The sequence below is a fragment of the Phascolarctos cinereus genome, unplaced genomic scaffold (genome assembly GCF_003287225.1).
Source record: "Phascolarctos cinereus isolate Bilbo 61053 unplaced genomic scaffold, phaCin_HiC Scaffold_726;HRSCAF=1367, whole genome shotgun sequence".
NCBI lineage: Eukaryota > Metazoa > Chordata > Mammalia > Diprotodontia > Phascolarctidae > Phascolarctos > Phascolarctos cinereus.
Genome location: NW_027556098.1, coordinates 173,886,542 through 173,901,098, shown reverse-complemented (window position 1 = coordinate 173,901,098; position 14,557 = coordinate 173,886,542). Strand labels below are relative to the sequence as shown.

The following is a 14,557-nucleotide window of genomic DNA, read 5'->3' as shown; positions in this document are numbered from 1 at the left end:
ACTATTAAATCTTTGAAATTGTGTTCTTTGTCTGAAGTAGCAGGAGAATTGTTTGGCATTATTGTTTGTAAAACAGTATTGTTAATGTTTGTAAAACTTAACAAGGTTGGGTGGTTGTTTTTTTTCCAGGGTGGGGGAGGGTAGGAGCTCCCAGTTTGGTTTGGTTTTGTTTTAGTCTTTTCTAAATTGAATTAGCACAAGGGAAGATACCAGCACAAATTGAATTGTATTAGGGATCCACCTGTATTTTTGAAATTTTGTTGTTGATTTTTTTATCTTACAAAAACAGCCCAGTCTATATTTTATTTTTTGATTTTTGTACAGAAATCTTACAGGGGGCAGTATAGTCTTGCTATGATGACCAGAACCAGTTTTGTAGGGTAGAGAAGAGAATTTAGGTTTTCAAAAATGCTGCTCTGCATATCGGTATGGTGCAATGGAAAAAGATTCTGGAGACAGATGACCTGAATTCAAATCCTGTCTCTGATCCTTGTTATTTATGTGACCTTAGTCAGGACACTTAGAGTTTCTGGTCCTCAGTTTCCTTGTGTGCAAAGTGAGGGGTTGGACTAGATTAGGAGTTTTTCACCAGGGGTCCATGAACTTTCTTCTTGCTTTTTAACATTTGATAACTGTGTCAATATAAATGGTCTATGAATTTAAAACCTTATGTTGAGAAAGGAGTCCCTAAGTAGATTTACCATGCTTCCAAAGAGGCCCGTGACACACAAAAAGGTAAAACCCCTGGACTAGATGGACTCCTGAGAAGTCTCTTCTGGCTTTCAAATCAATGATCCTATAATTGAAGAAACTATTCTCTATAATTCTAGTAGAGTTCTTAAATCAATTCAGTTATAGGATTCATCTGTGAACAAAGCTATTAAATGCTGCATGTTATTTCTTTACCTTACTTTCTAAAGTACATTTACTTTAGTTTTGAGTTGCCAGCTTTGATTTACTTGTTTCAATAGCTATCACATTTAGATGCCAAAGAAGAGGAGACAAATATATATAATGTAACTTGATTCCTGTTATAAGTCAGTCCTTATCTTTTTCTCTACTGTTTGGGGACAACAAATGCCATATAGAATGACTTTTTCTCATCTTCGTATTTCTTGGTTTCTGTAGCATTCAGCACTATCAATCACCCTCTCTTCCTGTATACTCTGTCCTCTGGATTTTTTGTCACTGCTCTCTCTTGGTTTTTCTACCTGTTTGAGTCTCCTTTGCTAGATCATAATCCATGTTCTGCCACTTCACTAAGTATACCCCAAAGCTCTGTCCTAGGCCCACATGCTTCTCTTGATGCACTCTTTTATTTGGTGACCTCATCAACTCTCATGGGTTTTAGTGATCATTTGCCTGTAAATCACTCTCAGATCTATGTATCTTGCCTTGCCCTCACCTCTCCTGAACTCTAGTTCAATTTAAACTAGCTGCCTATTGGACATTTTGAATTGGATCTCCCAGAAGGCAGATCATCAGCTTCAAAACAGGACTTGTTATCTTTTCCTCCAAATCTTCTCCTCTTCTTAATTTCCTTAATACTATTAAGCACCACCATCTTTCCAGTCACCCTAGTTCACAACCTCAGTGTCATCTTTAATTCCTCACTCTCAGTTTATCTGATCAGTTGGCAAAACTTGTTGATCCTACTTCTCTTACATACATCCCTTTCTCTCTACTAATATGATCAGCCTCAGCACCTTGCCTCATAATTGTTTCCCTGCTTCAAGTCTTTATCCACTCAGATCTGTCCTCCATGCAGGGATTTTCCTATATGTTACTCCCCTCCTCAGATATTTTCTGTTGGTTCCCCATTACCTCTAGGATCAGATGTAAACTGTTTCACATTTAAAGCTCTTGGCAACCTTGCTTTCTCTACCCTTCCAACCTTATACATTACTCTTCTCCCTATATTCTGTAGTCCTGCTCTAGTGGCCCACTTACTGTTTATTACATAGATCACTCCATCTCCTGGATCTGTACCTTTGCATTGTCTGTCTCCCGTCTTCTGCCTTTTGAAATCCCTGGTTTCCTTCATGACTAAGCTCAAACACCAGCTTCATCATGGATCTTTTTGTGGTGTCCTTGGCTGCCAGAGCCTTCCTCTCCAAGATTACCTTGTATCTCCCCCTTTTTTCCACATACCTATATATGTCATGTTGTTTCTCTGTTAGAATATAAGTTATTTGAGAGCAGGGATTGTTTACTTCTGCATTTGTGTCAGTTTCCGTATCTGTAAAATAAGAGGATTGGATTTAGATGGCTTTTGAGATCCCTTCCCACCCTAATTTGTGATCCTACATGGGGAGAGATGAGGGAGATTTTGTGGAGGCAATTGGTTGTCAATCCATGGCAACTGATTGGATATGAGAGATAAATGAGAGAAATGTCAAAGGAGGATGAAGTTGAAAACATGGGTGATTGGAAAGATGGTGATATACTTGATAGAAATAGGAAAATTAGAAGGAAGAATGGCTTAGGGAAAAGAAAAGAAATTAATTATGTTTTGAACATCTTAAAATATGAGCCATCCAGAAGTTGATCTGGTTCTGGAACTCCAAAGAAAGAGTAGGTGTGAATGTGTATAGATTGAGGTGTCATCTTTGTAGAAATGATACTGAAACCTGTAGGAACGGATACTAAATGATGGTGATCCATCAAAGGAGGCAGAGAAAGAACTGTCACAAAGGAAGGAGAACCAGGGGAAAGCACTGTGAAGTAACCAGGGAGTAGAGAATATCCAGGAAGTGGTGCTGAACTGCTTTATTTCTCTTTTTTTATTCTTTGTTACAAGGGATGATGACTCACTGGGTAAGGAAGGGATATCTTTAGATATGTGACGGTGATACCAAAACAAAAGATGTCCATAAAAAACATTTTTAAACTTGTAGCAACTTCAGAGAAAAGAATGAGGAAAAGGACGTATGAACAAAAATATTGCAGCTCTTTTTTTTGTAGCAGGAAAAAGGTGGAAACTAGAGGGAGGTGCCCATAAGTTGGGGAATGGTTTAACAGATTATGGTATGAAAATAATGGAATTTTGTGCCACAAGAAATGATGAAAAGTTCAGACTTGAGAAGTCCCCTGTATGAACTGATGCTGAGTCAAGTGAGCAGAACCCAGAGAAAATTAAACAGTAACTGCATTGTAATGAAAAATAGCTAAGAAAGACTTAAGACCTTTGATCAATTTAATTACCACCTGTAATTCTGAAGAACTAGTGATGAACATGCTCTGCACTCCTGACAGTGAGGTGGTGAATACTTTTGGACAGGCATTGTAGAGGTATGTTCTGTTTGACCATGCATATTTGATTCAAGAGTTTGCTTTTTTTTTCATTTGAGGTAGGGGAGTGAGATGAAGTTTAGCAAGATTTACCAAAATGAAATTTTAAAAAAATGTAAGAAAAGAGGGTCTTTGAAACATTTTAAATTCACAGAACAAAAGGAAAGTGAGTAGAAAAAAACAGACAAGCAGGACAGCTTTGAAAATCACATGTTGAAATCATATACTTGAAAATCAGGAGATATATGATGCAGATTCATGGCAGTATATTCAGTCCTATTTTACTTTGTTTATGGAATTGTGTGTTTGGTGTTATATTCAAAATAAAAATAAAATTTTAAAGGAAAAGAATAGGACAATAGCTCTGATAATTTGAAGTAATTATATGGTCAGTTGAAGAATTTTTAAGGATGGAGGAGATATGGGAATATTTGTAGGTATTAAGGATCAAGGGGAGTGAAGAATAAAGAGAAGAAATGATCAAAGGGGAAAGCTCCTGAAAGAAATAAGAAAGAATGGGATCAAGGGCACAAGTAGAGGACCCAGCCGCCTTTGCAAGGTAAAGGGGCCATGTTTCTGGTCCTTTTTCTGGGTGACTGTAGCTAAAAGAGAGAATGTGGGATGCTGTTGAGAAGATCTGAGATGTAGTATGGAGATAAGAGGGAGTTATGACAGGTGCCCTCTTTTCTAGATAAAGTATGAGACAGTAGACTGCATTAAGGAGAGGAAAGAAGGTAGCATAACAAGTCTGAGAAGAGCCACGATTTGGGAAAAAAAAACCGTGGGGAATGCAATAGGCAGTCAACCAATGAGGGGTAAAAAAGATTAGTATGCAGCATTTAGGGCCAAATTGAAATTGGTTCCAGTACAAATGTAATCAGCACAGTTGTATGACTTAGTCTGTTGCAGGGGTTCTTAACCTGGGGTCTGTAAACTTTTTTAAAAAAATATTTTATCGCTTTTAATATAACTGATTTCGTTTGTAATCCTGTGTATTTTATTTTGTGCATTTAAAAATATTCTTAGTAGGGGCCCATAGGTTTCACCAGATTCTCAAAGAGGAACATAATATTAAAAAAGGCTAAGAACTCCTAGTTTGGATTTTATAAGGTGGAAAATTAAACCAAAGCATAATGTCTATATCCTTTGCCCAAGAGATGCCATTGCAAGGCATGTACTCCAAGGGAATCAATGACAAAAAAAAAGGCTTTATATTCATCAAAATATAGCAGAACTTCATGAATTTTATTGATTATTCATATACTACTAAATTGCTTTCCAGAATAGTTGGACCATTTCATAGCCCTAACAGCTGTGCAGTAGTGGGCCTTTCTTTCCATAAGACCTCCAACATTCCCATCTTTTGTCAATATTCTGGATGCTAGGTGAAACCTCTGAGTTGTTCTGATTTATAGTTCCCTTTTTAATGATTTGAAGCACTCTTTCATATGTTTAATAATTTGCACTTCTTATGAGAACTGTTTTTTCATATCTTTCAACCACTTATCTTTTGGGCAGTGACTTTTAGTCTAATATATTTTTGTTAGTTGTCTACATATTGGATATCAGTCCCTTATCAGAGACACTTGATACAGTTTAGTTAGGAAACTAAACATGAACACGTGAAAAGCTGACTAATAATATAAGGAAGTAGTTAAGAGTTGAATGAATGGTACAGAGAATTCCTGGTATTATTGTATAGTTTAAGTGGACATCTGTGAGTTGTGGTCTGGAAAAGTTTTACAGAGAAAATGGACTTCGGGCCTTGACAGATGAGTAGGATTCATATATACGTAAAGAAGAAAGACTATTTCAGGTGAAGGGAACAAAGCATAAGCAAAGAATTTAAAGATTGTACAGCAAAGGAAGGTGTGTTTGGAAGGAATGGTGATTAGCCTGGTTTTGCTAGAGCAAAAAGTTTGTGTGGGAGAATTGTAAACTATAAGGTAGGGAAAGGTAACTTGGGACCAAGCTGTAGAGGACCTTGAAGGCCTAGCTATGAAGTTGGGCCTTTTATCTAATGGGCAGTAAAAGTCATTGAAGATTTCTCTTTTTAGTAGGAGAGGAACATAATTTTAGAAAGATTGGTCTGATAATGATGTACATGGTGTTTGGAGGAAAGTGTGAGAAGAGTGATGTGGCAATCACTTAGGAAGTACTGCATTGGTCCATGTATGAGGTAGTAAGGACCTTGACCTAAGGTGGTGGCAATAAGATTGAAAAGGAATGGGTACTTTATGAACACAGCTATGAAACGTTTTTCACACAAACATAGATCTAAATAATTGGAGAAATATTAATTGCTCATGGGTAGGCTGAGTCAATATAACAAAAAGTATTATTCTGCCTAATTTATTTATTCATTACCTTACCAACCAAACTACCAAAGAATTATTTTATACAGCTAGGAAAAATAATAACATTCATCTGGAAGAATGAAAGGTCAAGAATATTAACTAAGTCAGTGGGGAAAAAAATGTGAAAGAAGACAGCCTAGCAGTACCAGATTTCAAACTATATTATAAAGTAGTAATCATCAAAACAATCTGATACTGGCTAAGAAATACAGTAGTGGATCAGTGGAATAAATATTAGGTACATAATACATAGTAGTAAATAACCATAGTAATCTAGTATTTGATAAACCCAAAGATTAAAGCTTTGGGGGTAAGAACTCATCATTTGACAAAAATTGCTGGGAAAACTGGAAAGACATAGACCAACATCTCACACCATATATATATAACAAGGTAAGGACAAATGGATAAATGATTTAAATGTAAAGACTGACAATGTAAGTAAATTAAAAGGACGTAGGAAAATTTAACTGTCAGATATATGGCTAAGGGAAGAGTTTATGACCAAACAAGAGATACAGAGGATCATGGGAAGTAAGAGGGATAATTTACATGAAATTAAAAAGCTTTTGCACAAACAAAGCTAATACAACCAAAATGAGAAGGAAAACAGGAAACTGGGGTGGAAGATAGGGGTAATTTTACATCAGGTTTCTCTGATAAAGCCCTCGTTTCTCTTTTTTTTTTTCCTCATTTCTCAAATATATAGGGAACTGAGCCAAATTTCTAAAAATACAAGCCAATCCTTAATTGATAAATGGCCAAAAGGGTATGAATAGGCAGTTTTCAGAAGAAGAAATCAGAGCTATCAGTGTCACATGAAAAAATGCTTTAAATCACTATTTATTAGAGAAATATAAATTAAAATAATTCTGAGGTACCACCTGTCACCAGATTGACTTAACAAGACAGAAAAGGAAAATGACAAATATTGGAAGGGATGTGGAAAAATAGACACTAATGCAGTATTGGTAGAGTTGTGAAGTAGTCTGCAACCATTCTCTAGAACAATTTGGAACCATGTGCGAAGGGCTACAAAATTATGTATACCCTTTTACTCAATAATACCACTGCTAGATCTTTATCCCAAAGAGATTAAAGAAAAGGGAAAAGGACCTATTTGTACAAAAATATAGCAGCTCTTTTGTGGTATCAAAGAGTTGGAAATTGAGGGGATGTCCATCAGTTGGGAAATGGCTAAGCAAGTTGTAGAATATGATTGTGATGGAATACTCTTGTGATCTAAGAAATGATGAGCAAGCAGATGGTTTCAGAAAAACCTGGGAAGACATATAGATGAACTAATACAAAGTGAAGTAAGGAGAATCACAGTAACAGCAATATTGTAAAGATGATCAGCTGTGAAAGACTTAGCTATTCTGATCAAGACAGTGGCCTAAGACAATTCCAAAGGACCCATGATCAAAAATGCTATCCACCTCCAGAGAGAGAACTAATGAGTGCAAATTGAAGCGTACTTTTTAAACTTCATTTTTCTTGGGGGTTTTGTGTGTGTGTTTTCTTTTTCAATATGGCTTTGATGTCAGTTATGTTTTGTGGGACTTCACGTGTATGTTCAGTATATAGCTTGCCTTCTCAAGGAGTGTGGGAGGGGCCGGAGGGAAAGATAAATTTTAAATAGATAATTTTAGATAATTTTTTAAAATAAATGTTAAAAAATTTTACATGTAATTGAGAAATATTTAAGGAAATAAAAATATACTGAAAAAGAAATGGACAGGTGACATTGCAGAGGAAAAATTAGTAGGACTTAGTGACTAATATATTTTGGAGGAAGAGGCAGAAGTCAGAAATAATGCAAGTTTTAAAGCCTTTGTGCCTGGGAGAATGCTGGTGTCATTCCTATGAGACAATAGAACTGGGGCAAGTTTTAGAAAGGAGATGTATTTTAGATGTGTTAAGACCACAGTAGGATGAATATTCAATTGGAAATGGCCAGTAGACCTTGCAAGTGTGGGCCTGGAACTTTAGAGAGAGTTGGGAGGGCTCAGGATCCAGATTTTGGACTCATCCTTAGAGTGATGACAAATGAAACCATAGAGTTCAGTGGGAGCTTCGAGGGCGCTTTTGGGAAAAGAGCAGTGGACCAAAAATGAACCTTAGGAACACTCAGATTTAGGGATCAAAAAGAAGCCAGGAAAGGAGAAAGTAGAGAAGCTGTGAGGTAGAGGGAAAACAAGAATAGTGTGGTATCTGGGAAGTAAGGTAGGAGGGGATTTTAAGAGGTGGAGGTGGTCACCAGCATCTGCTGCCCCAGAATGCAAGTATAAGAATGACTGAGGGGGAAAAAATAAATGTAATCAGGCATCATTAATAGTAGCCTTGGAGTATGTCATCACAGTTATAAACTTAATCAGTTTCATTTCAGAGCTCACAGTCAATATTGCTCATATTTATACTGTTATCTTAAACCGTTATTTCTCTGCCTGTTTTCAAAGGTCTGGGAAGTGAACCTGCATAAGCCATAAGTTATTCCTATTAGGTGTGTGCTAGCCTTGAGTAATGTTATTTTTGTTCAGATGTATTTGAATAATTTAAATGGAATGAGGCCACGTAAAAGATTATTGAAGTGGTGGTGCAAAGAGTAATACTTGAATTAGATAGCTTCAGGAAATTATCTGCCTTTTCAGATCTGTTTACCCGAGGTATTGATATCCAAGCTGTGAATGTGGTGATAAATTTCGACTTTCCAAAGCTGGCAGAGACCTATCTCCATCGTATTGGCAGATCAGGTAAGGAAAGGGAAAAAGGATGTTCTTCAGTGAAGTTGGGTTTGCCTGCATATGATATGAATTTCTGGTTCTTTTGACATTTGAAGATGACCCAAAGAGTGGGAGGAAAAAGTGTCAAAGTTTCTAACTTTGAAAAATAATTGATTGGATATAACATAATCCTATTTGGTATAAAATACCAGGAGTTGAATCAGTAACTTATTTTTCTGAATCTTAATCAAGTTTCCTACTGTCTTATAATTAGTTAGCTATATGCTTACTTGATAAAAATTTATCCATATGAATACTGAGCAGATAATTGCCTGTTGTACTATTTAAAGCTGTGTATTTTGGCCATTTTCAATTGAGCAGCCATCTTGTCATGTGAAATACAATTTACTTTGAAATATGAAACCTGAAATTTTAGGGTGATGTTGATGTGCTTGAGGAGAGGCAGCAGGTAGTTTCATAAACTAGAAGTGGTGTCAGATTCAGATACTCATTCATGATCTTGGCACTTAGAGACTTGAAGTTGTAATCTCATCCCTTCATACTAGTTTTAAATTTCTTCTTTTTTCTCTTGATAGGTCGCTTTGGTCACCTTGGTTTGGCCATCAATTTGATCACATATGATGATCGATTCAATCTCAAAAGTATTGAGGAGCAACTGGGAACCGAAATTAAACCCATCCCAAGCAACATTGACAAGAGCCTGTATGTGGCAGAATACCACAGTGAGCCTGTAGAAGATGAGAAACCTTAACAAGCATGTGCGTACTTGACTTTATTTCTGAATCAGGAGAAGACTAGAAATAGAAAGAAGACATTATCCTTTCATATTTCCCCAGGAAAAAAGCTTCTGTCCCATTGATGATATGTAACAAAACAAAGAGATGAAACTCCAGTAGTAAACCTCCCACCTAGTAGAGGTTCAGCAAGCAGACACGTGCATCTCTAGTGAGACTGATCTCTCTGGGGATCAGTGAACTCAGGTGTTGCATACAACCTGCTCAGTGCAGTAACAGTTTGTATCAAAATGAAGCTGTTCATTGGTCAAGATCAGTATTTTAAAATAATACCCAGCAGATGTAATTATATGAAATATCTTTGGAGTTTGTCATGACAGAACTAAATGTTTTTTTAAAAATGTACATTTGTGAAGATACATATTGTGCAAGTATGTATTCCCTAATAACAAAGGAAAAACATGATGCTATTTGATAATTCTATGTGAAAGGCATATATTCTGCCATCTCCTGCTAGCATTAACAAATCAGATAAGTTTAGTTGTTATTTGTATCACAAGAAAATTAAGTAAGTAATTAGGAGGTTACCGTGACTACGTGCTGCATCTTTCATGTTCTCTCATTTTTACATAGAGGGATTAAGTTTTATTTCTGGGACTGATTTTAAACAGTTAACTGTTAAAAAAAATTTTTCTCCTAAATTAGCTGTCAAAATTTTAAAACCTTATTCTTCTTTCCTATGTGAAATTGCAAGCAGGCCCAGTTCAGATTTATAAGATATCGTTCTTTTGGTTTAATTACTATAGATTGACCTCAATATTGAGAAAGGTCCTTTGAGAAATGTTGCCCAAAATCTCATTCTAGTTTCTGTTTGGGGTACCTATCAAAAACTTCTCCTTATCCTAAAAGAGGAGATTGCTCTGAAGGGATAAAAATTCATTAGGAGCTGCTACAGACAATATTGCCTAGATCATAAATAGCTAGAAAGAATTTGGACTATTGCATTTAAAAGGATAGATTTTTATGGTCCTGTTTTACACTTATTTTGGGAGCATTAATTTCCTATTTCTCTCCTTTCCTTAGGCTTTGACAAACTACAGAAGCCCATCTGGATCTGTGACACATCGTTTCTTTGGGAATGCTCTTCTCTTTGTGGGTTTTTCGTCTTCTTTTCGTTTTGGAACTATGAAGACTTAAAAAGAGCTCAGACTTTTTTTTTCTTTTTAATCTGGCGGAGAGGAGAAAAAAGCTGAAAAGAAGGAATATACCTTTTTTTGTTCCACTTGTTTGCACTGTGTGCTGACTGAACATTAGTTGCACTAACTGCTGGTTTTAAAAAATTTCTTCTGGGAGGCAGGGGAAGGAGGGGAAAAAAAAGGAAGAGGAGGGGAGAAACCCTGAAAAGAGAAGAATCTTGATAAACACAAGCTTGTCTACTATTTCAAAATTCTCCAACAGTTGACTAGGAGTGCATTTCAACTTCTCCCTGGTTCTCATCCGTTTTTAAGCCTAAAGAGCTTGTTACTTATTTGTGCGAAGTGCCTTATGCTATGAGACCATTCAGAATATCACCTTTCAGACACAGCCCAAGGAATCAACAATGGCAGTTCTTTCCTTTTTTTTTTTTTCCTCTCCCCATCCCTTTTTGGTTTCAGGTCAGTTCCTTCCCTTTACCTCCTCATTCACCCAAATACTCAAGCCCAGGGCTGGGAAATGAAACATATTGGTAATGTTAAACACTTGTTTTTTGTTTGGTTTTTCATCGGAGGAGTTGACATGCAACAACAGTTCACCCGCACTGTAAATACATGTATTTAAAAAAAAAAACCCAAGTTAAAATTCTGGGCTGAGTAGGTGCAACATCATCGCTCCGGAAGGAAAGAGCAGTCTATCATTGCAGGAGCCATATGACAAGCCTTTGTGCTCTTTAGCAGAACACTAAAGACTGATTTACATAAGCCTCCATTAGTAGTTATGGCACTTGATGTGTAGACATGTCAGAGCCTTGACCCTCTTTCCTCTGTGGCAAAGCGTGTCCCATAGAAAATTGGATGTGTATACTTGTATAAACTTTGTAAATATGTTTTTTTCTGGGTTCATATATAACTTTTTTTTTATGAAGGTTGCTGGGATTAAGGGGATTAGACTGATTATGGGAGCAGCTAAAGATGAGAGGGGCTCAGTTTTTCGCAACACTAAACTCTAAAAAGTGCTCCAGCCTCTTACTGTAGAAAGCAGGCCTCTATGGGGAATCCCAGAGTTGAGAAGGGGACCCTAGGGTGGGTGATGAGGGGTATTCACTGATAACTTGCTACCACACTGCTCTACCCAGTACTGTGGAGGAGTCCTACAGAGAGAACAAGGAAGCTTCAAAAATGTATAGCTCAAGATGTTTTTGAGATGCTTTCTGACATTCCTCCCTCCCCCTCTTTAAAAAAAAAAAGACAAAAAACAAAAATTCCATAAACTACATGCTCTGAAAAAGGGGGTAAAGACAAATCTACCTTGCAGTGTAACCATTCTAGCAGGTGGTAGTATTGTTAAACAGTATATATAAAGCACAGATTTGAGTTTCAGAATATTAGAAGATACCAGTTTATATAAACTGACAGTTCTGGAGCTTTTTTTCTGTGGGTCAATTCTCGTACGCATTTGTTGCCCCCAAACACCTAGATACATGGATTTTTCACAGGGATGGGCAAACCCTGAGACCTGTTAACTTCAGAGCTACAGAAAGCTGCTTGCCATCCTCTGTGTTTTGGCATGAGTTGCTGTCTGTCATTCTGCATTGTATATTGCTGGCAAATGCTTTATGGTCAATAGTGTTGCTTTAAATTGTGCCCCTCCCAACATGCTTGATGTTTGGCCTGATCTCCAGGCAAAAGGAGTGAGATGAATCAAAACCAGTAAACTTTTTTGTTGTTTTTTTTTTTGTTGTTGTTGGGGTTTTTTTTCCTTTTTTTTTTTTTTTTTAATTCCCTTTTTAGCCCAGTGTATTGTAGTCGGTCAGGAGGCATCTTCAAACCACCACTTCACACCTCCCCCACGCCTAAGGCAGTTTTTCTGGTTCCATTGTTTTTCCAAAACCTTAACATATTACAATCAGATCCTGTGTACTTTTTTTCCACATTTGTCACCTGGACAAAAAGAATTGATCTTATGGGTTATGGTTTTTTTTTTACTCTGCCCTTATTTAGTTTAAACAAAGTTTATAGACCGATCAGATACCTGAACCGTGCCTCCTGATCAGACTTAACAATGATTCTTTTCCAACTGTAGCAAGAGCTGCATTGCACAGTACAAACTTGGACAATAATTAGAGCTATATGAGCCACACACTGTATCCAACCAATGTTAGGTACTAAATGTAAACGATAATTTAGGAAATAACTCTTTTTGGGGGGGAGGGAGTTTATAGGTAACAGATTTTGACCAAATTTGAAATTCTTGCCCTTGTACTGAAGCAGCTCATTTTTTTTTCTTCTGGCAAGACAAGAGGGATCATTTAATACAACAAAGATGGAGAAGCAAATGTAAATATAATTTTGTATCTCGCAACAGTTTGTGTGCGAGTGAACAAGCAGGACAGTCCCACTCTGCCAGCCATGGACTGCTCTGCTCTGCCTGGTGCGGGATAGGTAAGCCTGATGCCATGCTCCATTGGATCCCTCCTGAAGCACAGACTTAAAATTGAAAGTATTACTAAAGCTCAGCCTCTGAGGAGGAGTGGCACTTAAAATGTCTGGAGCACCATCATTGGATAGCTTTCTGTTAAGGCTGTTGTCCAGTTTTGGTTCTTGACTCTTGAATAGGAATTGCAAATGGAAAGATGCTCTAAAGAGCTAGGTAAAAACCTGGTCTTTTGTTTTTGTTTTTATTTTAATCCCCTTGCAATAAGGACCATTGTAACTTTTGGGGGATGTTCTCAGATTCCAATTTTGGGGTGTTTTGTTTTAGGGGTTTTAATTAATGTCAGCATTTTTCATTGGCTCATTTGGGTTAGAAGGAGTCCTTATTTTTAATAGTCAAGCCACAGGTCCAGCAGGTAGTTTGGCCTGTGGTGGTGCGGTTGGTGTAATAGAAAATGCAACAAACACTGCTGCCTGTCAGCCCATATTTTCCCCTCACTCCCTCCCGAATCCCCATTGAAAAAAGCAATCTCCTTCTTCCCTTTTGAAATAGAATAAATTTTGTCTAAATTGATCTTCCTGGGGAGGGAGAAGAAAGGGACAGAGAAACCTGCACTTGTTTCTCAGTTACCTCCAATTTGGTCCCTAGTTCAATATGGGTTGGCCCCAGTGGGTTAGTGGGTGGGTTGGTCATCAATATTTGTGTTCAGAATGAGATGGGAGCATCTTTCCTTTGCTGTGTGCTTTGTGCATGTCACCATCAAGCTTAGGTAAGAACCAGACTGCTCAGCACAAAGCTCTTGATATAACTGTTGGTATCAAAACATCTCATTCTGGTCACTATTTTTGTTCTTTTGTTTTTGTTTTAATAGGGGTGGGAGGGAGGGTGTCTACATTAAGGATTTAGAAACACTTCAGAAGCTTGTAGCCTCATCATCAACTTTTCTCAACCACACTGTTGACCTCACAGATGAGTAGCAGCACAAAGGTGAAATGATTAAATTTTCCTTGTGAATTTGAGCCTTGTTAGTTTAATTTGCCATTCTTCATCATCCTGAATGTGTCTTCCCTTCTTTCCTGCTGTATATCAGCTGTCTGGCAGTCTCTGGCCAGCAGTGAATTCAACCAGCAACCAAACCACCAGCTCCACAGAGCAGTATTGTTGGTTCATGGGAGCTAAAGCATCTTTCTTTAGTGAACTAGAACTAAAGACTCATCTGTTAGATTGAGTGTGTGTGTATGAAGAAGGAATGATTCATGAGGCTTGAAAGAATAAGTCTGTTTCATCTGTAGCTTGCAGATTCTAGTAGAAGTGTATCTAAATTCACCTGTGGACAATACGGGGTGGGGAAAGGGTGGGGGGAGGGATAGGTTCAATAAGATACAGGCTACTGTATTTTAACCAATGATTGTGGGGGAGGGGTATCTGGAGAAAACAAAGTCACTATTCCCTTTATTAAAACAAAACTGGAACATAATTTTTTTCTAAAAAAAAAAGCTATTTTTTGTTCAATTCAAATGGGAGACTTAAATCCAGTGTCCCTAGCCACAAGGGACCAGTTCCACTGAGAAGCAAACAGTGGAGACTCAAATTTGAAAACATTTGGGTGAGGGGAGAATTGGCTTTCTGTTAATTGGCTGATAGTCCAGTGGGGCTGTGTTTTTGTTGGGATGTGTGATGTGTTGTATGTATGTGAATGTGGAGCTGAAAGTCTCTACTCAGTTCATAAAGTTCAGAAAAGATGGTTGGTAAAAATCTTGATTTTGTTCATTTATCTCAATAAAAGCCCACTGGACCTCCA

At 37.4% G+C, this 14,557-nt stretch overlaps 1 protein-coding gene across 4 annotated transcripts in view; it reads left to right on the top strand.

The window, feature by feature from the left end:
* DDX6 (DEAD-box helicase 6) overlaps window positions 1-14,557 on the top strand; it is a 39,575-nt gene extending 25,018 nt beyond the window's left edge. For all 4 annotated transcript variants that reach the window (XM_020984799.2, XM_020984800.2, XM_020984801.2 and 1 more), the window contains exons 12-14: window positions 8,300-8,401; window positions 8,968-9,150; window positions 10,210-14,557. In XM_020984799.2, coding sequence (XP_020840458.1) covers window positions 8,300-8,401; window positions 8,968-9,143 — 278 coding nt within the window. In that variant the 3' untranslated portion in view covers window positions 9,144-9,150; window positions 10,210-14,557. The remainder of the gene's footprint in view (window positions 1-8,299; window positions 8,402-8,967; window positions 9,151-10,209) is intronic.